Below are 25,601 nucleotides of genomic sequence, written 5' to 3'. Positions count from 1 at the left end.
TCTCAGTATTGAGCACACTCAAACACAATCTTAATTTTTCCTGTAAGTTGTAGTAACCGTAAAATTGGTTGCATGTTTTTGTAAGTAAAACCTCAGTCTGCTGTGTGGCAGGGGCTTATACCCTAGTGTGAGTCCCGCAGCTATTAAGTATTTGTGTGTTGCCTATTTAATATAAAAAAGAGTAATACCTTTGTAACGGTTGACAACTGAACCATGTAAAGTCCTCACAGTAAGACCTTGTTACTATGGTATGTCAATAACTGTGGTAAAATATGTCTTTGATTGTTTTAATTACGAGAGGCTTCCAGTTTAAATAATGTTTCATGTGAGGCTAGTTGCCATTAACCCTTTGCTTGTTAACATGTTAACACGTTCGACTTTGAGGAGTTTGGTGTAAGTAAAATGTCACATTTTGCTTGTTTAAAGAAATAATGTAGACAATTTTATAATAATGTATTTACCTCCTCCATATATAGACCAATATTAGCCTTGAACATTACTGAACTCAAAACATCAAGTTTATTCAAACAACTTTCCACACAATAGACATAATACATTTTTAGAAAAATCATGGTTTGCACACAGCTGTTTAGTGACTTTAGAAAACAACCAGTTTTCATCAGAAAGAAACCATCCTCAGGTATATAACATGGCATCATTTATCAGATGTGTGACAAGTCAAAACTATTAACAAGCATCATGCCATAAACCACCATGTTAGATACAACTATAATAATGGACTACTTACAACACACAGTAAGTAATGTTTGAACTATAAAGAAAGACTGAAGAGACTACAATTTTGGCCTCTTTTAAAGAGCGACAATACAGATGTGTGTAAACCATTGTCGTCTCCTCAAAGTGATGTTCAGTGTAAAAACAATATCAATAATATTATTTGTTCACTCATAGAGGGTGCTGCAAACCTCTCTGGCCTGTGATGTTCTAACTTATATTGGCTCTTGAGGCTACACACAAGAAAGAATGCAAAGAGACAACAAATAAATTCAACATAACATTTAAATAAGCTATCTCCAACTGTAGTTTGTGCTTAATTTTCGTGAGAGTTACTGAAAATTTCTTGATTATCATCTCGCTTTCTATAGACCATTATTTAATACGTACATCAAAATGTGTCCCCTTACAGTGTTCACTAGGAGTCAGTTGTTGGTGCATCCTTGTATTGAATGAGAAGTCTGTAAAGTTGTTCACAGATAATTTATTTGACAGATGTGCAATATGGTGTGTGATGTGAGTGAGTATGTAGCTTCGAGATGCCGCCAGCAAGTATTACATTGCATGATTTAATGCCATTAACTTAAAAAAAAAGGTCATGTAGTCATTCTTTTTACACAGGTACGAAGAACTGTAGCAGCTCTGATTGCAGTGGCTCAAGGAAGACTAACTCTGGAAGACGTCCAGTACATGTTAGATGTACCTAGTAAAGACAGTTGGAATCCTAAGGCTGTCACAGTGCCCCCCTATGGGTTGTTCCTTGTTAACGTAGAATATGATCCACAAGATCTTTTATATGAAAGAAACTGTGATAATCAGTGGACAGAGAACAACAATTTGTAGAGATGTGTTAGATGTTTATAAATCTTGCAATGAGCTTCTTGAGTAGTTTGATACAAAAAAAGCAACATCTTAGGCCTTGTCAAACCACAGTAACTTCTCCAGATGGCAGAGTTCACAAAGAGATTATTAAAGATGGTAAATGTGTGCACTTGCCACAGACAGATTCATTAGCACCTGGCTATGTTGTTGATACGAATCCTGATCTGCAGGTTGCTCTTGTATTACCAGGTCTTTGCTGTGGCTCCCAGGATGTTGTACAAGATGTTAGTCTTCTTCATAATTATGGAATAACACACATATTAAGTTTAGGTGTGAGAGTTGAACAGTTTGATGGTTTTGAGTATAAATTTGTTGAAGCTCTGGATCTACCTGACACAGACATTGTATCATTTTTAGAGCCAAGCTTTGAGTTTTTAAAAAAAGTGAAAGACAGTAATGGATGTGTGTTTATTCACTGCAATGCTGGTATATCTAGGTCTGCAACTCTTGTAATAGCTTACCTCATTAAAGAATGTGGAATGACATTTACAGAAGCATTTGCATACTTGAAGGAGAGAAGGGAAGCAATTAGACCAAATGATGGGTTCATCAAACAACTTAAACAGTACGAAAATTCATTAAAAACCACAATTTAATAGTATCAACATTGATATATTATATAATAATCTCCAGTGTAAAAACAAATTTGGAATGTGTGCAAAAATATAAATAATTATATAATGTATGTATATATTAAGTACATCAGTATAAATTATCAGGTCCCCAGTGAATTCAGTATGAGCAAATTCTTACAGTATTAAAACCCCTTCAGAGTCTCCAAATTAAAACAGCTTGTTAAAAAAGAATTGAAAAGTTTAAATATTTTTTACAAATATACATTTCATATACATTTTCCATTATAGTTTGTACATTCTTGTTACATTGGCTAAGCCACTAAGCTGTGGAATGGTACACGATGACTTCTGCACCTTTGTTCATTCTCCATTTAAGGGTGTTTTTATAGGAAAAACGTTGTTCATTGGCAATGAATGCCATAAATCGACACTGTGATGTTGTAGTACTGTGACTTTTATGATTACAATATCCTGAGTCATCAATATCTTAATGGTACAGAGTGTTATAAGATCTAAGCCTGCTGGATAAAATTACTCTCAACTTCATGATGGAAGTCCATTTAGAAGTTAAAACTGTTGTGATTCAAATAATTTCTTTAGGTCACATTCAACTGAGATTATATTACAGTGATGAAGGTGCTGCCTGTGATGCATAAATTTATTTGGACTGATTAGTTTTGAAGAAAGCAGAGCATCCTTGTTCTTGAATAACAGCAACATATTTTAAGTAAGCAGGGTTATTTCATCAACTCAGCAAGAGGTCTTATGTTACTAATACTCTACCAACATATGTAAATGCCTAATAATAAATGCTACTAATACTGAGCATACACCAACAAGGAATTTTCATTCCTTACATAAACTTAAGAAAATAAAATTAGATGCTGAACATCACAGCAAACAAAAATGAGGAAAGGTACTGCTTGCCTGTAGCTGAATGATGTATGGCATGTCCCCCCCGCCCCCTCGAACACACACACACACACACACACACACACACACACACACGGTGGCTGCATGTGTATACATAAAATAAAATAACTGATAACTGAAAGGTAGTAAAATCAATGAACAAGTATGTGTAGTGTTGTCACACACCAGTCAGCTACAGGTAGATGACATTATAAAGAAATTTAAATTTTGTCTGAACATAATGTGTGTGATGTTTCTGTGCAGGTGGTATGGAACAGACGTAAAGTAAGGAATCTTATAATACAATCCAATTTACAAGAATGTTATTTTTTTCTGTATTAAATCATAATATTTAACTTTGTGTGTTCAAGTAACATATTATATTGTGTTGTAAATTAAGCCATTGTGCATGGAATTAGTTATCTGAGGAATTTTGATATCAGCAAATATAAATTTTATTTAATGAGCTCTTGAAGGAAGACATTGTTAACTGCATTTGTCTTATTTATAAACAGAAAAATTACATGTTACATGAAAAATAAATGCATTAAAATATATATATATATAATTCGCTGTCCTTCCATCCCTGCCACATATTATGATAAAAATGAGTCTGTAAGAAGTGGTAAAAAGATGGTTTGACAGACTACCTTAAGGTTCTTCTCCTTTTCATAAGAATGTGGAAACAAAAATGCAAGGTAGTGAGCAGAAGTAACTGCTCAAAATTTTCAAATTCGCCCGTAATTTTACAAAATTTAATATGGTCAGTTGCAAATGCCTTCAAATTACTACTACTGCTGCTGCTGCAAGAGAATGATATGCCAAAGAGCAGCAGGGGAATCACAATGAAAATACGACAGCAGTGAGTAGTAGTCCTTGTAAAGGAAGGGAGGTTGACAAGATCACAAAATTAAATGTGTAATACTGAGAAAGGCGATGTTCCCCTGGTTAACTGAGACAAATTCTGGGTAAATAGTGTGTGTTTGGTTGCATGTAATGGATGGTGTTCTATTTGTAAGATGACTGATTTCACGTATATAAAAAAAGTAGTTTCACAATATGCATACAAAGACAGGTTGGCATAAAATCAGCAACTTCTACTGAATTTTGGATTTGGCAACAATGAAAGCCTCCAGACAAGGTCTGATTTTTGTGGTGTGTGTGTGTGTGTGTGTGTGTGTGTGAGAGAGAGAGAGAGAGAGAGAGAGAGAGAGAGAACACAATTCCTCAGGTTTCTCCAAGTAGACAACTAACAAGTATTTTTAATTGATGTCACAATCTGTCAGCAACCTTACAATGTGTGTTCCGCCTCCCATAAAGGTGTGATGACTAAGGACTGACAGAAAGTGCAGAAAATCTCTTGATATCAAAGTATACTCTTTAAATTGATTCCCATAGAAAAATCTTGAAACAAGTTACTAGAAACAACCAAGCAATGAAACATCACCATATTTACATTGGGAACAATTTTTGGAACTTGCACAAAAAGATCTTTCTGTGGGTTAGAGAGAGAGGATACAGACACATTACAGAAGGTATCATGTATGTTCAGTATGGCCCACGTATCACTTGTGAGCTCATTTAAAAGATTTCTTAAATTTATTTCTTAATATTATTAATGTCTTATTGACAATGATGCCATCAGACAGAGACACATGGAGATCAGCATTCTAAGCAAATCCTGGTGTGTGTTAACGGCTGTTCTTCTCTATTAAGTACTATAAAAATATGTTTAGTATGATGGTGCCATATATACATTCTCAAATGAAACAACCTAACTTCAAACAGCAGTACGCAAGCTGGCTCCCCTAGCAGGAAGTGAATTACTTTTAGCAGGTACCTCCCGAGAATGAGAATGAGCAACAACAATTGAAAGGCACTGCACCCATTCTTCTGCATTTTTACCATCCTTTGGTTTCAGTATGAGTGACTGGTCTCCAGTAAATATCTCAAATGCTTTTGGGATATTGCGAGCACCTCTGCTCACTTTAACACTCCTTATTTGGTTTACTTCTATAGGGGTAACATCCTTGTCATCTTTCTGGAAGAAAACAATGGAATGGAAGATAATGAATCATATAATAATGTGAACACTTATCAGACTCTATTGCAGACTAAAACTTAATTAAATTATTTTATTCACATCTTTGATCACAATTTCTTAACTGTCCACACTATTAATTTTGTTTAGCACTGAACAAAATTGATTACATGGACTTTTAGAAAACCGATCAATGACTGTGAATAAAATGGTTTGAATATTCCCAGTATTCCTTAACTAATGATGACATGTTGCAATTAGTAAGACATAATGTTTACAAATAATATTGTAAACTATAAATACAAGGCAGAAAGGGTAGCGGAGATCAAAAGTTATTAGCTGGATAGTACAAATTACTGAAAAAACTAATCACTTGGTGCCAACCTGTATAAGATATTTCTTGCTATATCATCACTTATCTTTAAAGGTGGAACTAACATTTGTTGGTGACAAATATCAATAAAACTGCACCTTCTAATTTTTCAAACTAACTTATAATCTATTGTCTCATATCATATAATCTATTGCGTTATATTGCTGTTGCTGATCTAATCTTGATCTGTGTGTTTTTGGACTTTCTCTTGTTTACTGTGGATGTGATTGAATGCTGCAACTATGGCATAAACTAAACAAAGTTGTTGTAGATACAGCCATCAACCACAATTTTATTTAAGATTCTCATATACTCGGCTTACAATCCTCAACAAGTGAAATATATAAAAACTGAGAGATTATATTGTAAAGTACATGTAAATAGTTGTAATAACATCACAGCAACAAGGAGTGATCAAATTTTTTGATGACTGCAAATAAACGGGTGTGAAAAACTTCTGCATGATGTGTCGCTGCCATGAACGCAGCTTGGTGAAACTTAGACCATACATAAAAAGAACTGCTATAGTATGATACAGAAGGTAACTGAAAAAATTAGCAGTGAGAGGAGCAGAAGTGACACTTTTACTCAAAAGAACAATTACACTGTAGTCACTGTGATTTATGATGGACATTACAAAAGACGGAACAAGGTTCTTAATAGGATGTGTGATCACCATGGATAGCAACATGTTCCCATGCTGGCCTAAGGGTAGTAATGAGTGCTTGTGGCAGGGTATCCATTCCTCTACCAGTGTGGCTGACAACTGCTGTATGATCGTTCGTGTACGTGCTGCAATATGTCTCCCTAATGCTTCACACACACACTTGCTTAACGGTATTTACGTTGGGGAAATGGGCAAGTTAGTCTAGTAGATTTACTGAATATCCTCTTGTTCCAAGAGCTCCTCCTCCTGCTCCTGCTACTCTGATGCAGTTGCACACTGTCATCCTTAAAAACGACAATTGCACAATGTCATCCTTAAAAATGAAGTCGGGGTCAAATACCCCTGAAAAGAGACACATGAGGAGGAAGTACAGCATCACAATAATGTTGCCCAGTGTGTGTGTGTGTGTGTGTGTGTGTGGGGGGGGGGGGGGAGGGGGGGTGTCGCGCATGCACGTGTGTGTTCAAAGATTTGGAGGTCAGTATGCTCATGCAACATTACATGGATCATGAAAACAATCATGTTCAACAATGTTCTTGGATATATTTCATGTTCCCACTTCTTGCCTTATGAGGGTACAACCAGAATAATCTGAGAGGAGCATGCATGTGACCACACCTCATTGGTCCAGTCCCTATGCTCCTGGCACCATTATAAACAGTGCCTCTGATGTGTGGATGTCAACAGAACAGAAAATGCTGCTTGTTGGGCAGAGGCTATTCCCATGCTGTTACCATGCCAATGTGGAGTATCAGATTGCATGCTTCAGAGTCCTATTCAATGTGGTTGCCATTGCTGCTGCTGTTTGACGCGAGTCCCTTCATGTCTGTTGCACAATGCAGCAGTCACTGCATCTTTAGTTGACTGTGATCATCCACCTTCCCTGCTTCCAGAAACAGTGCCTGTGGTTCAGAACACTCCCCATGCATGTGAAACAAAGCTGTGAGCAATACCAAACTCCTGGGCTACACTCATCCCACTTTGTCTTTCTTCCAGTTTCCCAATGATTCTTGCCCATATGAAGTCATCCAAATATTTTCTCCGTGCCATGTTGACAATGAAGAACACCACCATAGTTCACAGTAACTGCTAGCTGATTGACACACACTGTGTTTTCCCATTTCTTCAACTGCTTTATGTTATGGGGCCAGGCCCACTGGGCACTATAGTCACACTAATCTCATGCCATGTGACGTCCAGGTTTCTGTGCACGACAGAGTCCTCTGGCAAAATGCTCCTGCACTTCATTCATTACCACCGAGCTGTTCGTATGTTATGTTGCTTTATCGATATTGTCCTCAAGTTTTGCCCATGCCATTTCAAGTAAAAATAATGACTGGTTGTGTTTCTTCCATAATTGCCTATAATTTTAGAACTTCTTCATGAAATAAATAAAAACAGAAAATTAACAAAGTGACAGACAGGCTGCTCAGACCTTACATATTACCAAATGCAACATCTAGAACAGTTGCTGGAAAAACAGATAAAGAAAACATAACACCTAGTTTTTGGAATGACAGGTTTCTTCTTCAGGGTGAGAAAAGAGGAAAACATTTGTAAGGTCAGTTAGAATAGGGGTTAACAAGTAACCATAGGGTATTAGGAGTAAGGTGAACACAGGTGCATATATTATTTATTCACTGATGGCAATGACAGAATAGTTTCTACACAACAAATGAAATATGAACAGGCCACGGATACAAGTGGCATTCAATAAGTAACGCAACACTTTTATTTTCTCAGTCAATTCAGTTTGAAAAATTGAGGAATTTGTTGTGGGACATAGTGGAATATTTGCATTTCAGTCCCTTCTGATAGGTGGCAGCACTATATGTAAGCCTTCAAAGTAAACCAAAGCATTGCAGATATTTTTAGGTGCTTGCATAATGTCTACAAAGATCTGGCAGTGAACAAAAGCAGGGTGAGTCTTTGATTGAGGCGCCTGTCATCATCAGAACGAGGTTGTGCAATCCTGTCTGATCTCCCACATGCCAACCAGCCACACACAGCTGTCTCTCCTGCAACGTTGGAATGTGCAGACACTCTTTTGAGGTGATCGACTGGATGTCTCTGTTGGTAGTACTGACCCTCATTCCACCAGTTGAGATACACAAAGGTGTGTACCCGCTGGGTTCCTTGCCACTTAACAGATGACTATAAAGGGCAATGAAGGACCATCTATGTGGAATTGGAGCTAAAACTTCGCTGGACTATTCTTCCTCATCCCCCCCTCCCGCAGCCTGAATCTGGCATCTTCTGACTTCCATCTGTTTGGCCCAATGAAGGATGCACTGTGGGGAGCTGTATGAGGATGATGGTGAGGAATGCAGTAAGATGGCATAAGTCCAGTGCCTTGAACAGAGATTATGTTAAGAAACAGGGTTCTGTAGGCAAAAGAGTGGGGAATAATATGGTGTATTAAGATCCTGAATAAAACCAACCTAAATTAAGAAAAAAATGGTTTGTGTAACATAATGATCACCCCTCGTAATTACTGAACACATCAAAACCACACTTAATGCTGCAGACAGTTACTGTATGTGTATTCTGAGAGCCACAGTAACTACTTTTATTCATTACTGGGTATCACTTCAGCTACACCTCAAACTTGCATCAAAAGCAACTAGGCAAGGATAAACCAGTTACTTTTGTTTTAAAGTAATAACATGAAATAATCACTTTTACAACTAATAACAAGCACACTGCACCAAACTTTGGCTGAGTGCCAGACAAGTAGTATCGATAGACATTTTAGTATCTAGATGAAACATGACTGTATCTTCAAGATTAAAGTAGTAAATAACAACAGATCATATGCTGCCACGGTGTATTTCTTAGTTCTCCGACTCGGACATATTTTAAGATAAGTTTAAAGGTAAAACTATGTTTTAAAAAAACTATGTTCTTATTTATAGTGGTTGACTTCACAGCTTGTCATTTGTATTTACACAAGGGTAATTAGTATATTTCTTGTATTACTACATTATAACTTTATTCTTAAAATTTACATATGCATCCAGCATGCATGTCGCAGTATAGTTGAAAAGGGTTGGAGCTGGGGATGTATTAGGGTGCATAGTGGGAATGGCACATAAAGGAACTGGGAGATCTATTTTATATTCAGAAGCTACTGCACTAAACACATCTATGATTACATTAAATGCTGTGTCTAATATAATTTCTGTGGTTCAATGGCTAGTATATTTAACTATTAGTGTAAAGGTTCCATGTTCATTCAACACCTACATCTACACTAGGCAAATCATTGTACCATGAACGGCAGTACATTTTATTGTACCACATATTAAGGTTTCTTCTTGGAGCATGGGAATAATGACTGCTTGTACTCATATGCCTCTGTGCAAGTTGTTATTTGTCTTATCTGAATGATGTCTACGGGGCTGTAGATTATTTGCCGTTTCTGCCCTGAAAAACTATTTGTGAAGTTTTCTAAGCGGATTATTGCAAGGATATTTGAAGAAAAATTTGTTAACATCGAGTATAGATTTAAATGTCAGGAAGTCGTTTCTGAAAGTATTTGTATGGAGTGGAGCCATGTATGGAAGTGAAATGTGGACAATAAATAGTTTAGACAAGAAGTGAATAGAAGCTTTCGAAATGTGGTGCTACAGAAGAATGCTGAAGATTAGATGGGTACATCACATAACTAATCTGGAGGTATTGAATAGAATTGGGGAGAAGATGAGCTTGTGGCACAACTTGACTAGAAGAAGAGATCGGTAGGTAGGACATGTTCTGAGGCATAAAGGGATCACCAATTTAGTACTGGAGGGCAGCGTGGAGGGTAAAAATCATAGAGGGAGACCAAGAAATGAATACACTAAGCAGATTCAGAAGGATGTAGGCTGCAGTAGGTACTAGGAGATGAAGAAGCTTGCACAGGATAGAGTAGCATGGAGAGCTGCATCAAACCAGTCTCAGGACTGAAGACCACAACAACAACATGTTTTTTACTACTATATGAGTGGCTGCTAGAAGGTTTTCCAACATTTCTTTCACTCTCATCAGTCAAACAAGCCAGTGACTGGGACTCTACAGGCTTTCCTGGAAAATCTACTATTACAGCTTTCCTGCCATACTTTGGTGGTATTTCCTCAAGTATCACAAGAATCCTCAACATATAAATTAGATGTGTATTTCATTCCCCAGTGAAACTGAAGAATTTGTTATGTCCCATCAAAGATAACCTTGGACTCAGGAAACAAAGTGTGTACAGGATCCCCATGAGTGAGGAATGATGTACCATATATTGCCCAAACTTGTTGTGGGGTGGTAGACTGATGTGATGAACATCATTGTCATACTCCTCTGGGGTACCGAAATAAACCAGCACGAGCAGAACACTGCTCTTAGTATAGGATACTGCATGAAGTAAGAAAAGAACAATTATATCCTCAGCTTCATCTTTCTGGCATTGCATGAAAAAAGGAGGCAATACACGTTTACATGCTCTCTCAGCCACACTGGGGGCTCATGCAGCCTCCACCAGTCCACTTCCTGAGGCCGCATCCCTCTTGACGCATGCTTCTGGGCACAATCCTGCACGGAACACAGTGTAGGTCAGGCCCTTCTGTCTCACGCCTCATATACCTGTCCATCAGGAAGAGAGCTCTGCACGCTTTTGACAGCTGTCCATGCGTTTCCTTCTGGTCTCCTCTGCCGCACACAATATGGCAGTTTCCACTTCGCATGGCAGAATGCCCAGTCTCTCTCGAGCGGGAGTCTCTCTGCAATCTTGTCAGATAGTCATGCCAGGCACCTGCTGATCCTTAACTGCACCTTCCAACTGGGCAGAACCCCACGCACCTCCACTGTATCCAGACCACCTCTGCCACTGACCCGGGCCGTTAGGCTCAAATGCCAACATATCATCGGCCTCGCCATTCTGTTGTACTACATCTGTCTCACTGCTGCATAATTTCCCTACCCCGTTGCCACACTGCCTACCTCGTCTTCGGTTTTCATCCTTGCCTCTGTGCCTTACTTCCTCGAAATAACTTTGCCATTTCTCCTTTAAGGCTGTAAGGGGAAAGGGATGTAGAACAACAGTTTGGTACCCCTAGACAATATGGCTGTACCAGCCAGACAGGTTGGGCAGCAACTTGCAGTTGTTTGCTGCTGATGATGTGGTGTATGGGAAAATGTCAAAGATGAGTGACTGCACAAAACACAGCTATGATTATAGTAAATGGTGTGTCTAATAGCATTATTTGGTCCAATGGAATGTGTAGTTAATTATTAGTGTATACGTCCCTTGTTCATTCAACACCTACATCTACACTCGGCAAATCATTGTGCCATGTGTGACAGTACATTTTATGGTACCATATATTAAGGTTTCTTCTTGTGATGACTTAGACAATTTCTAAATGGTGTGATGAATGGCATTTGTCTCCAAATGTAGAAAAATGTAAGTTAATGCAGATTAGTAGGAGAAACAAACCTGTAATGTTCAGATACAGCATTAGTAGTGCCCTGCTTGACACAATCACATCAGTTCAATAACTGGGCATCACGTTCCAAAGTCATATAAGGTGGAACAAGCATGTGAGGATTATGGTAGGGAAGGTGAATGGTCATCTTTGGTTTATTGGGGGAATTTTAGGAAAGTGCGGTTCTTTTGTAAAGGAGACTGCATACAGGACACCAGTGTGACCCATTCTTGAGTACGGTTTGAGTGTTTGGGATCTAAAACAGGTTGGATTAAAGGAAGACATTGAAGCAATTCAGAGGCGGGATGCACGATGTTTTACCAGTAGGTTCAAACAATATCCAAGTGTTATGGATATGCTTCGGGAATTCAAATGGGAATCCTTGGAGAGAAGGCGACATCCTTTTTGAGGAACCCTGCCTGACTCTGTTCACGCCTCCATCCAACTGAGATCCACCCCCACTGCCCCCAATTCACTCCCTGTTAATTTTCCAGAATTTCTTAACATTGAACCTTGCCTCATCATCAATCCCCAAATTCCTCAACATGCAGATTAACCTTACATCTGCAGAAAGAACTGCAGTTAGTAGGTTTGATATAGATGGAGGTACCGATGTGTACCCATCTTTGAGGTGGAGGTCAACATCTAGGAAGATGGCGATCCAAATCAACTGCCCCCAAGCCAGTCCCCGTTAACTTTCCAGAATTTCTTAACCTTGAACCTTGCCTCACCATTATTCTCCAAATCCCTCAACATACAAACTAACCTTACATCTGCAGAAAGAACCACAGTCCACCATCTAAAAATCGATCCTGACCTCATAATCCTACCTGCGGACAAACGCACCACCACTGTTTTTTGAACAGCAAGGATTACCTGGCAGAGGAAGGACTCCGCCATCTGTCAGATACATCCGCCTAAAAACCTTGCCACAGTGACTCCATCCCAGAAATCCAGCAGGATCTCCAGTCTCTCCTCAAATCCTTAGACTCAAGAACCTCTCCCCGCAGTCCATCCCTCTCCTCACTCCTGCCACTCCTACTCTCTACAGCTTCCTAAAGATCATAAACCCGAACACCCAAAATGCCCCATTGTGGCTGGTTACTGTGCCCCCACTGAGAGAATCTCTGGTCTCATAGACCAACACCTTCAGCCTATTACCCGGAACCTACCCTCTTCTATAACAGATATCAACCATTTCCTCCACTGACTCTACACAGTTCCTGTCCCTTTACCACCCACCCATTTGCTTCACCTGGTCCTACTCAACCCAACAAGCCACCTTCCTAGATGTTGACCTCAAACATGGCTACATCAGTACCTCTGCCCATATCAAACATACTAAACACCAGCAATACCTCCACTTCAACAGCTGCCACCCATTCCATACCAAGAAGTCTCTTCCATACAGCCTAGACACCTGTGGTTGTCACATCTGCAGTCTCCCTCTCGAAATATACCAACAGTCTCACCGAGACCTTTACAGACTGTAATTACCCTTCCGACCTTGTACAAAAACAAATCTGTCGTGCCTTATCTTTCCAGTCAGTCATTACTTCCCACAATTTCACCGTTCGGCCAAAGAAGAGCATTCCCAGGCCTGGAGCAACTGAATTACATTCTGCACCAGGGTTTTGACCTCTTGTCGTGCCCTGAGATGAGAAATGTCCTGTCCACTATCATTCCCAACCCTTCCACAGTGCCACAGTGGTAGTCCACCGTCCACCGAACCTACACGATATACTTGTCCATCCCTACACATTCCCTGCTTGCAACCCTTTACCTCATGGCTCATATCCCTGTAGTAGACCTAGATGCAAGTTCTGCCCCATGCATCCTCTCACCGGCATCTACCCCAGTCCATCTTCTATCCCATCAAAGGCAGGGCTACCTGTGAAACAAGCCGTCTGTATGCATGAATGGCCACTGACAAACCGTGGCCAAGGAACAACCGTACCACCTTGTTGCTGAAGATGACATTCGTCATTTCAATGACAGCTTCACAGCCTGTGGCATATGGATTTTTCCCACCAACAACAGCTTTTCTGAACTCCACAGATGGGAACTCCCCCTGCAATATATCCTACTTTCCCATAACCATTCTGGCCTCAACCTCTGTTAGTCATTGTCCTCAAACATGTAGCCCCTTCCCTGTTCCCATTCCAGCACTACACAACCCTCTATTCCACCAATGCACTCAGTTTTGTTACTTCTCTCCTTTACCGCTAACACCCCCCCCCCCTCCCCCCCCCCCCCCAATCTTCGTCTAACTCTCAACTTCACCTACCTGCCCTACCCTCCCACCACTTCATCCCTGCATGCTCCCCAGCAACACTTCATCGTCCTCCACCCCTACCCTGCTATCCTTTCCGCTTCCTGCCTCCTCCTTACCCCCACCCAGTTGCTTCACCCATCATGCATTGCTGCTGCTGCTCTAAGTATGGCTTCAGTTGTCAGACGCTGTGGTCATGTGCATGTGAGTTGTATGTGTGTGTGTGTGTGTGTGGGGGGGGGGGGGGGGGGGTCTATTTTTGACAAAGACCTCGTTGGCCAAAAGCTTATTTTGTTACAGTCTTTTCGTTGTGCCTATCTGCGACTCTGCACTTCCACTATATGGTGAGTAGCAGCTATCCTTTTCATAATATTGATGGGAAATTAAGTTCCCTCCTAAGTTTCTCAAATACTTGGCAATGATGTGACAGCAAATAATTTGGTGTAATGATGATTTTCTACCACAAACTTTCACTAGGAAAATGGAAAGAATCATAGGAGATTCCAGGTAGCAACTGCGAAACATGTCAAATTGTGTCCTTTGGCAAAACGTATTGTAAGCAGCACTTAATTGTACAGTAGGTGCCAACTAACACATTCAACATAAAAGGCCTGAACTCAATTATTTTATCCTGTAACGTGTTAGAACTCTCCAGCATAGTCTTTTCTCTCATTTTTCTTTGCAGGAGCATCTTTTAGTGGATCAGAAAAAACATAAATATGCAAGAAATAGTTAGGAATTAAAAATGAGATGTCCTACTTTTAAGCACTTTAACAGATCCTTTTCTTTTTGTTTTATATCTTTGTCATGATAAAGTATTTTAAAATATTGCAAATGCTAGATAAACAGTCACATTTTTAAATCATGTCTATAGCTGCTTTACAGATGTTCCTCTTCCTGTTCCAGTGTTTACCAAGAAAAACATTCCTTTACTGTGCCAAACCCATAACTGAATGTAGAATGTGTCCCTGTGATAATATTAAGAAATATGAAAGGTACCAACTGCAGATTTATGTTGCACTGCTTCCCCATCTCTGAGTAACACCTTGTATATCACTGTCATCACATTATGCAGAATGAAGTCAAAAGACTATTTTTGGAATACATTACAACAGAAACTACTACTTTGTGGAAATGTGTACATATACATTCACCATGATAACATTTCTACTAACTATTTTATTTTTGTACTTATTAATTTAAATTAATTGCAACAGTAGTACTGCCTTTTATTTCATTTAGAAGTAAATGTTTTCAGAAAATTAAAGTGAAGAAAAATTTCTGTCTCTGCCCCTGATCTCAAGAGCTCTAGCACATGCGATAAAACAGTGAGATAAAGCAGTAATGGTTGTCATTTAATCTAAACATGCTAGTAATAACCACAAAGTTGATTAATTCATTACCAGGGAATATGTTTTCAATTATAATGCGACTGGCTGAATGACTTCATGGTTCTATGAAGGTCATAATAGATAAAAAGACTTTAATCATGATAAAGTGGATATCTTTTATGATAGTGGTATTAGAGTATACATAGATGGGAGAAATGCTACAAAAATTTTGTGATGTCCATGCACGTACCTAGAGAAAACACTTTCAATAGCCTAGATTACATAAATTAGTCTTTATTGTTGACAACAACTTTTGACAGATGTAACTGTCATCATCTAGTCTTCAAAAAATTTCTGTTATGTTCCATTGTGAGTTAGTATTCATGAAATACATTTTACACTGAAGTGCCAAAGAAAGGCATGCGTATTCAAAAACAGAGATATGTAAACAGGCAGAATATGGCACAGCAGTCAGCAATACCTATATAACACAACAAGTGTCTGGCGCAGTTGTTAGATCAGTTACTGCTGCTACAATGGCAGATTATTAAATTTAAGTAAGTTTCAACGTGGTGTTATAGTTGGCGTACGAGCTATGGGACACAGCATCGCCGAGTAGTAGATGAAGTGGGTATTCTCCCATATGACCATTTCACGAGTTCACTGTGAATATCAGGAATCTGGTAAAACAATAAATCTCTGACATTGCTGCGTCCAGAAAAAGATCCTGGAAGAATGGGACCAATGATGACTGAAGATAAACAGTCAATGTGACAGAAGTGCAACCCTTCTGCAAACTGCGGCAGATTTCAATGCTGGGTCATCAACAAGTGTCAGCGTGCAAACCATTCAACGAAAGATCATCAATATGGGCTTTTATAGCTGAAGACACACTCGTATACCCTTGATGACTGCACAACACAAAGTTTTACGCCTCGCCTGAGCCCGTCAACACCAACATTAGACTGTTGATGACTGGAAACATGTTGCCTGATTGGACAAGTCTTGTTTCAAATTGTATCGAGCGGATGGATGTGTATGGGTAAGGAGACAACCTCATGAATCCATGGACCCTGCGTGTCAGCAGGGGACTGTTCAAGCTGGTGGAAGCTCTGTAATGGTGTGGGGCGTAGACCCTGATATGTCTAGATATGACTCTGACAGGTGACATGTACATAAGCATCCTGTCTGATCGCCTGCATCCATTCATGTCCATTGTGCATTCCGATGGACTACAGCAATCCCAGTAGGACAATGTGGCACTCCACATGTACAGAATTGCTACAGAGTGGCTCCAGAAACACTCTTTTGAGTTTAAACACTTCCGCTGGCCACCAGACACCCCTGCCATGAATATTATTGAACATATCTGGAATGCCTTGCAAAGTGCTGTTCAGAAGAGATCTCCACCCCTTCATACTATTACAGATTTATGGACAGCCCTGCAGGATTCATGGTGTCAATTCCCTCCAGCACTACTTCATACATTAGTCGAGTCCATGCCATATCGTGTTGCACTTCTGCGTGCTCACAGGGGCCTACATGATATTAGGCAGGTGTACCAGTTTCTTTGGCTCTTCAGTGTACAACAAAAAGTTTTTGGAGGCCAGAAAATGAGTTACAACTTTTGGGACCTATTGTCTACAATAAAGGTTAATTTATGCGAACTTGGCTATGGTACAAGCAGATCGGTCCTTCTAAGTCCTCAATATGAGAAAATTTACTTAATATAACTAGAGGTCTGTATGGATCTGAAAAATGCTAAATAGTTAGTTAGTTCCATATTCCATGGATCATTTGCATGATAAATCGTAATGATGTGGAAAGAGTCATTTTACATTTGATCACAAATATATTTGTAGATATGGCTACATGATGACGAATTACAAGTTTTCTTTTTTTTCTTTTTCTCTCAAATAATTGTTATTACTAGACATCGGACTTTTGGGTTTTAAAAATCTTAAATTAGGAACCTAAAATAGATTCTATAGGTGACCAAAATCTGACTTTTAACTGTCTAGAAATATAAATAGATAGACAAATATCCACATTATATTATTGTCCATGACCATAATTGCAGTCACAGTAAATAACTAACACCTTCTCAAGATTTTCCGTTGATAAACTGCATCTCTTGTCTGTTAATAGCATGTCATATGCCGAGAATGAGTGTTCCATGTCAACAGATGTCACCAGAGCAAATTCAAACGACGGTATTAGGTGCAATGGGACCACAATTAGGCGCAATGGGACCACACACTCATGTTGATGTCAGCCACTGTGCATAGGGTGGTCAGTCCTGGTTTCCCTGAACACTCTAGAGCTTTAATAATAGGGACCAAAGATGCAGAATGAGATTTTATGTATGCAAAGTCATTGGACATTGTTCACAGATCCACATGTATGAATCGCCTATATCTTCCCTTATCCTGCTCAATGTATTTTCATATAAAGTATTTAAATAGTTCTTTCTCAGTGTGTATTCCGATGGAATATTTCAGTGACAGTATTTCTCCAGAAAACTTTTGAACTGGCTATTTTCAACCGCATTGAATGGTATGTTTCCTACAACAATGGCTCAAGATGAAATTCATTTTTGTTTGTTGCAATTGGTTTAGTTACAAACGTTCATTTCAAGTTCGATTTATTTTTTAAATTTGCCTGGTGTGCATTCGAATGTGTCTGGTCCAAGCCAACCAGGGAAAAATCAGTGGCATCACTAGACTGACTAGAAGAAGGGATCACCAATTTAGTATTGGAGGGCAGTGTGGAGGATAAAAACCGTAGAGGGAGACCAAGAGATGAACAGACTAAGTGGATTCAGAAGGATGTAGGTCTCAGTAGCTATTTTGAGATCAAGAAGCTTGCACAGGATAGAGTAGCATGGAGGGCTGCATCAAATCAGTCTCTGGATTTATTTATTTATTTTTTGGTGGGGGGGGCGGGGGGGGGGGGGGGGGGCCGTGCTATGTTATCGCGCGGTTATCAGCGCCCATACAAATTCCTAACCTTTGCTCAGTCCAAACTCACCACTTTCATGAATGATGATGAAATGATGAGGACAACACAAACACCCAGTCATCTCGTGGCAGGTGAAGTCTCTGGACTGAAGACCAAAACAACAACACTGTTCTCTGAGTGGGCGTAGCAGATAAAAGGTTAACATTTTACTTACGTCCTTGTTGCATACATTGCTTTGAATAACTCTTCCGTCTGTAGAGAAATCAGGAAATTCTTGTAACCACTGACGAATCAGAGATGATTTGGAGCTGGCTACTTTCGGCATGCTTGACTTTCCACAAATACACTGTCGATGTGAAATACTTATATTTCACCACCTCCAAGCAGCATGATGACCGACTGAATGAAGACAGTGCAAGTGTTTTAAACAGGCTGTTCGGAAAGGGCAGGAAGATGCTGTAGGCAGATCGCAAATCTCCTCACTGTCTTGCTGGCCCATTTGACGGTTCACAGCGAGCGACAATGCTCTGTGAAGCAGGACAGGCTGGAACAGCCTGGCGTATGCTGTCTGGCGTTCATGCATGCAAACAAACCAGTTATCATTCAATTACTGTTTTCTAAGTCGTCAGGATGACCAGAAGAGTAGTTTTAATCACACGAATTTTATTTGACTGGATTTTTAAAAATGAGGTACGATAAGGTTCTAACATGAAATTAGGCATTTTAGGTACTATAAAATTACTATTTGCGAATTCTTTGCTGGGACCACCACGAGAGAATGTTCGTCATAAAATTTTTTTATTGAATTGGATTTTTAAAACTTAGGTACAGTCAGGTACTAACCTGAAATTAGGTATTTTTAGGTGTCTTTAAACTACTGTTTTCGATCATAAATTGGCATAATTCATGTATGTACAAGTTTTATTGTTTTATTTAATGAGGAACAAAATAGGTTTTTACCTAAAATTTGAGGTTAAGTTATTACTCCCCCCTCCCCCGTGAGCCATGGACTTTGTTGTTGGTGGGGAGGCTTGCATGCCTCAGCAATACAAATAGTCGTACCTTAGTGCAACCACAATGGAGGGGTATCTATTGAGAAGCCATACAAATGTGTGGTTCCTGAAGAGCAGCAGCTACCTTTTCAGTAGTTGCAGGGGCAACAGTCTGGATGATTGACTGATCTGGCCTTGCCACTTCAATCAAAACGGCCTTGCTGTGCTGTGCTGGTACTGCTAACGGCTGAAAGCAAGGGGAAACTACAGCCGTAATTCTTCTCGAGGGCATGCAGCTCTACTGTATTGTTAAATGATGATGACATCCTCTTAGGTAAAATATTCCAGAGGTAAAATAGTCCTCCATTCAAATCTCCACATGGGGACTACTCAGGACGTTACAGGAAAATTAAAGAGACCTTTGGAGAAATGAGAACCATCTGTATGCATATCAAGAGCTCAGATCCAAAACCAGTCCTAAACAAAAAAGGGAAAGAAGAAAGATGGAAGGAGTATAGTCAGAGGGGCTATACAAGGGAGATGTACTTGCAGGAAATATTGTGGAAATGGAAGAGGATGTAGAGGAAAATGAGAAGGGAGATATAATACTACATGAAGAATTTGATAAAGCACTGAAAGACTTAAGTTGAAACAAGGTCCCAGGAGTAGACAACATTCCATTACAGCTACTGAATGCCTTGGGAGAGCCAACCACGATAAAACTCTTCCATCTGGAGAGCAAGATGTATGAGACAGGCAAAATACCCTCAGATTTCAAGAAGAATATAACAATTTCAATTCCAAAGAACGCAGGTGCTGACAGAAGTGAAAATTACTGAAATATCATTTTAATAACTCACGGCTGCAAAATACTAACACAAATCCTTTACAGAAGAATGAAAAAACTGGTAGACCTTGGGGAAGATCAGTTTGGATTCCAGAGAAATGTGGGAACACGCAAGGCAATACTGACCCTATGACTTGTCTTAGAAGATAGGTTAAGTAAGTGCAAACCTTAGAGAAAGCTTTTGACAATGTTGACTTGACTACTCTCTTTCAAATTCTGAAGGTGGCAGGGGTAAAATACAGGGAGCAAAACGCTATTCACAATTTGTACAGAAACCAAATGGCATTTATGAGTCGAGAGGCATGAAAGGAAAACAGTGGTTGAGAAGGGAGTGAGACAGGATTGTAGCCTATCCCTGATGTTATTCAATCTGTATACTGACCAAGCAGTGAAGGAAACAAAAGAAAAATTTGGAGTAGTAATTAAAGTCCAGGGAGAAGAAATAAAAACTCTGAGATTTGCCGATGTCATTGTAATTCTATTCAGAGACAGCAAAGGACTTGGAAGAGCAGTGGAACAGAATGGACAGTATCTTGAAAGGAGAATCTATCATGAACATCAACAAAAGCAAAACGAGAATAATAGAATGTAGTCGTATTAAATCAGATGATGCTGAGGGGCTTAGATTAAAAAATGAGACACTTAAAATAGTAAATGAATTTTGCTATTTGAGAAGCAAAATAACTGATGATGGTCAAAGTAGGGAGATATAAAATGTAAACTGGCTATGACAAGTAAAGTGTTTCTGAAGAAGGAAATTTGTTAACATCGAGTATAGATTTAAGTGTCAGAAAATCCTTTCTGAAAGCATTTGCATGGAATATAGCCATGTATGGAAGTGAAACATGGACAATAAACAGTTTAGACAAGAAGAGAATTGAAACTTTTGAAATGTGGTGCTACAGAAGAATGTTCAAGATTAGATGGGTAGATCACATAACTAATGAGGAGATACTGAATAGAATTGGGGGGAAGAAAATTTGTGGTCAACCTGACTAAAAGAAGGGATTGGTTGGTAGGACACATTCTGAGGCACCAAGGGATCACCAGTTTAGTACTGGAAGGAAGTGTGGAGGGTAAAAATCGTAGAGGGAGACCAAGAGATGATTACAGTAAGCAGATTCAGTAGTAGTTACTCGGAGATGAAGATGCTTGCATAAGATAGAGTAGAATGGAGAGCTGCATCAAACCAGTCTTTGGACTGAAGACCACAACAACTGTTATTATTAAATATGCAGATGTCAGTTATTTATTCCTACCCACCAACTTTTACACATTACAACAACAGAAATTTTATGGAATAGGAGGAGCTGTCAAGGAGAATTTTTTTCAGTTTGTTTTCAAATTTTACTTTGGTGCCTATCAGATACTTTATATCACTGGGTAAGTTACCTTATTGTGGAGTAATGAATGTTGTTTTTCCTTCTGGTACTGTAACTATGTACATTGTTGTTCCTTTCAAATGGCAGTGGATTATTTACAACACTTCATGAGGGAATAAATATACTATTGAGCAGTAGTCAGAGCGCTCAGGTGTCTACATCACGGATGAGAAGCACACAATATCCTTACAGCATGTGTTTGAGTAACGAAGACCTTCTTTCTTAAAGATGAGTTACCAGAGAACATTATTCCATACGTCATTACTGAATGAAAATATGGAAAATATGTCAACTTACTGATTTGTCTCTCACCAATATCTGCAATGATCCTAAGAGCAAATGTGGCTGAAATCAGACCATGGCGCTCAGCTGGTCTTCACAAGTTCTGCAACAATCCTCTCATCATAGTTCTTGCAGTAGACAAGGGTAATGCAGCCATCATTATCGACTGAGCTGACTATGATGCAAAGATTTGGTTGATGCTGGAGGAGGATACATAGCAAAAACTATCAAGGGACCCAACATCCAGAAAAATGAGGAAGATGTCTAAGCTTCTCAAGTGGTATTCACAGGAAGACAATGTTGTTAAAAAGCTCTTCCCTCATGCATGTCGACCACCTACATCTACATCGTACTCCACAAGCCACCTAATGGTGTATGGGGCAGGGTAATTTTTGTACCACTATCTGAGCCCTCCAACCCTGTTCCACTCATGAATAACAAGTGGGAAGAATGATTGTTGGTAAGCTTCTGTATTGGTTCTAATTTCCTGTATTTTCTCCTCATGGACACTTCATGAGATGTATGTCAAAGGAAGAAATACGGTGTCTGACACTTGCTGGAAAGTGCTCTCTCTAAATTTCAGAAGTAAATATCTCCATTATGCACAACACCTCTCTTGTAACGGCTGCCAATGGAGTGTGATGAGCATCTCTGTAACACACTCATGCCGACTAAACAAACCTGTGATGATATGTGTTGTTGAATCTTCTCTCTCTCTCTCTCTCTCTTCTATCAGCCCTATCTGATAGAGATCCCAGACAGATGAACAATACTCAAGAATTGGTCGAACAAGCACCTCATAAGTCACTTCCTTCATGGATGAGTTACATTTCCTTCAGATTCTTCCTATGTAATCTGAGCCTGGCATCTGCTTTTCCCCACTATTTTTTATATGTGATCATTCCACTTAAGGTCGCTTTGGCTAGATATTCCTAGATAGTTTACGATATGTAATATTTCCAGCAGTTTATCGTCAATAGTGTAGCTATACAGCAGTGGATTTCTTTTCCTGTGTATGCTGAATATGTTACATTTATTTAATTTCACGTCAATTGTCAATTCCTGCACCATTCGCCAATTTTTGGAGGTCATTTTGCAAATCATTACTACCTTATTGTGTTGCGACTTTTTTTATAGACAACTGCATCATCCACGAACAGCCTTAGAGAGCATCCAATGCTTTCTTCCACATCATTTATATTCATTGTAAATAGTAACAGACCTATCACACTCCCTTTGGGTACACTGGAAATTATCTTTACATTTGTCGATTTTGTTCTGTTAAGAGCAACGTGTTGAGTTCTGTCTGCAAGGAAGTCTTGAATCCAGTTGCAAATCTGGACAGATACTCGATAAGCTCCTACTGTTTTCACTAAACAGCGGTATGGGATGGTGTCAAATGCCTTCCTGAAGTTAAGGATCACGGCATCAACCTGAGCCCCACTGCCAATGGCGTTGTGGATCTCATGGAGGAACAAAGCGAGCTGAGTTTCACAGGATCTCTGTTTGCAGAATCCACGTTGATTTTTATAGAGGAAATTTTCCTTCTCCACAAACATCATGATTCTTGAGCATAAAACATCTTCCATAACTCTACAACAGACTGATGTCAACAATATAGGTCTATAATTTTGTGCACCTGACCTATAGTCCTCCTTAAAAACGGGAATGACCTGCACTTTCTTCCAGTCACTAGGTACCCTTTGTTGCTCAAGCGATTTACAATAAATTACTGCTATAAGGGGAGCAAGTTCCTTTGGTTATCTCAATATCTGCCATTCCAATGTTCACACATTACGATCTTCTATGGTGAAACAATTTTGGAAGACCAAATTCAGTATTTCTCTCCGTTATCTTCCGTTTCGGTGCCAGTATGGTCACTGAGTGAATGAATATACATTTTTGACCCACTTACTGCTTTTACATATGACCAAAACCTCTTATGGTTTTTATTGAGATTGGTTGATGAAGTTTTACTTTCAAAGTAATTGAACACTTCTCTCATTGCTCTCCTTATGCTCAATTTTGATTTGTTCAGCTTCTGTTTGTCAGCTACGTTTTTACTTCTCTTGAATCTGAAATGATGAAGTTCTCTTTGTTTACCTTTCACTTTTCTAACACCGCTGTTAAACCATGGTGGGTCTTTCCCATCCCTCAAGACCTTACTCAGAACGTATTACATGATTCCTTTGATTGTTTGCATTTGTTTTACGTATCTTCTCCCTCATCACCGAATATTTGATGCTGGCCGCTCAGATACTCTGAAATTTGTATCCTGTCTTTCTTGCTAAGCAAAGATATCTTCTTACCTTTCTTAACATTCTTTGTTAGACCTGCTGTCATTCATGCTATGACAGCCTTATGGTCACTGATATCTTCCTCTACGTTAACTGATTCAATAAGTTCATGTCTGTCTGTTGCCAGGAGGTGTAAGATGTTACCCTCACAAACTGGTTCTCTGTCTATCTGCTCAAAGTAGTTTTCAGACAAGGCATCCAGAACAATGTCACACGAATCTCAGTCTCTGGCACCAGTTCTGACAGCATGAGATTCCCAATCTATACCTGGCAAGTTGCAGTCACCCCATATTATAGCAGCATGATCAGGAAAATTATTAACCATATTCTGCAGGTTATGTCTGAAGCACTCTACCACTAGAGCTCCTGAACCAGGTGGTCTAGAAAAGCATTTGACTACCATTTATGACCAATCTTCGACACTTAACTTCACCCAGATTAATTCGCAATTCTAACCCATGATAACCTCACTAGATTTTATCGAATTCTTTAGTGCAATAAAAAATCTGCCACCATTGGCGACTAACCTACCCTTATGATACATATTCCAATCTGAACTTAGGATTTTGTTGTCATTGACATCTGGTTTCAACTGTCATTAACATCTGGTTCCAACCAACTTTTTGTTCGTAATACTAGCCGAGCTTTATAACCTTTAATAAGTGATACTAATTCTGGGACCTTTCCTTGGATGCTCCTGCAGTTTACTAAAATCATATTAATCTTTTCTATCTCTGATCTGCAATGATGAACGTTCTATGAGGACATTGTGGCTAATTTATCAGGCCAACTGTTTTTCATCCCAAGAAAGGGTTTATCTAATCTAAAAATCCCCACGTGCATGCTACATGTATTCCACTACCCTACTAGCTGCTTCTTATGTGTAGTGCACACATGACCTATGAAGGGGAACCACACAATTTTGTACCCGATAGTGGATGTCGAAAAATTTGCGACCCATATCGTTGCAGAATCATCTGAGCCTCTAGTTTAAACTTTCCACTCTGTTCCAAACCAGAGGACCGCAATTAATACTTGGTACGTTGCTACAAATAGACAGCTTAGCCTGCATCCTGTGTGTGATGCTAGTTGCCTATACTGAATGGCCTTCCAAAGGTTCACAAGAACAACACACCTCATGTCCCGTTGTGAGCACCACTAGATCACCAACTTACAGACTTGCAAAACATCTGACTAGCCTCCTTACTCTGCGCATTAGTCGTTGTGTGCAACACATCAAGGATAAGACAGATTTCATCAGTCAAAATAAATGCTTGCATCTTAGGGAGGAGATATGATAGTTAGCTCTGATGTGGTGTCATTATTTATGTGCATGTATATATGCTATTCCAGTTATTCGATGACATTGCTGCGAATTTATTTAAGCACACACTGATGACATTGTATTTTTTTGTATGATACAGAATAGTTTAACCAGACGGATGGCATCATGATGGGGTGCCCATTAGCTCCAAGCCAACTTTTTTATGGAGTATCTTTGAATAAACATTGCCCTGGACACGGTTCCTGCTAACCCTACTTGCTTTCACCATTATGTTGATGATACGTTCATTGTCTAGTTTCATGGACATGAACATC

At 39.4% G+C, this 25,601-nt stretch overlaps 3 protein-coding genes across 7 annotated transcripts in view; 2 read left to right on the top strand and 1 right to left on the bottom strand.

Annotated features, from left to right (window-relative positions):
• LOC124790131 (tRNA pseudouridine synthase-like 1) overlaps window positions 1–25,601 on the top strand; it is a 221,931-nt gene that overhangs the window by 83,678 nt on the left and 112,652 nt on the right. For 3 of the 5 annotated variants that reach the window (XM_047257708.1, XM_047257706.1, XM_047257707.1), the window contains one exon: window positions 1,357–1,581. The exons of the other annotated variants lie outside the window; for them this stretch is intronic. In XM_047257708.1, the coding sequence (XP_047113664.1) occupies window positions 1,357–1,578 (222 nt within the window). In that variant the 3' untranslated portion in view covers window positions 1,579–1,581. Of the gene's footprint in view, window positions 1–1,356; window positions 1,582–25,601 lie in introns of those variants that run through there. 5 annotated transcript variants of the gene reach the window in all.
• Window positions 1,581–3,020, top strand: LOC124790132 (dual specificity protein phosphatase 19). Its single transcript, XM_047257712.1, has one exon. The coding sequence runs from the start codon at window positions 1,590–1,592 to the stop codon at window positions 2,211–2,213; it is 624 nt and encodes a 207-aa protein (XP_047113668.1). The 5' UTR covers window positions 1,581–1,589; the 3' UTR covers window positions 2,214–3,020.
• LOC124790130 (protein melted) overlaps window positions 2,195–25,601 on the bottom strand; it is a 253,327-nt gene continuing 229,920 nt past the window's right edge. The window contains exon 18 of the mRNA XM_047257704.1: window positions 2,195–5,145. Coding sequence (XP_047113660.1) covers window positions 4,885–5,145 — 261 coding nt within the window. The 3' untranslated portion in view covers window positions 2,195–4,884. The remainder of the gene's footprint in view (window positions 5,146–25,601) is intronic.

This window comes from Schistocerca piceifrons, chromosome 3 (genome assembly GCF_021461385.2).
Source record: "Schistocerca piceifrons isolate TAMUIC-IGC-003096 chromosome 3, iqSchPice1.1, whole genome shotgun sequence".
NCBI lineage: Eukaryota > Metazoa > Arthropoda > Insecta > Orthoptera > Acrididae > Schistocerca > Schistocerca piceifrons.
The sequence above is the reverse complement of the archived record's forward strand: the minus strand, read 5'-3'. Positions and strand labels throughout refer to the sequence as shown.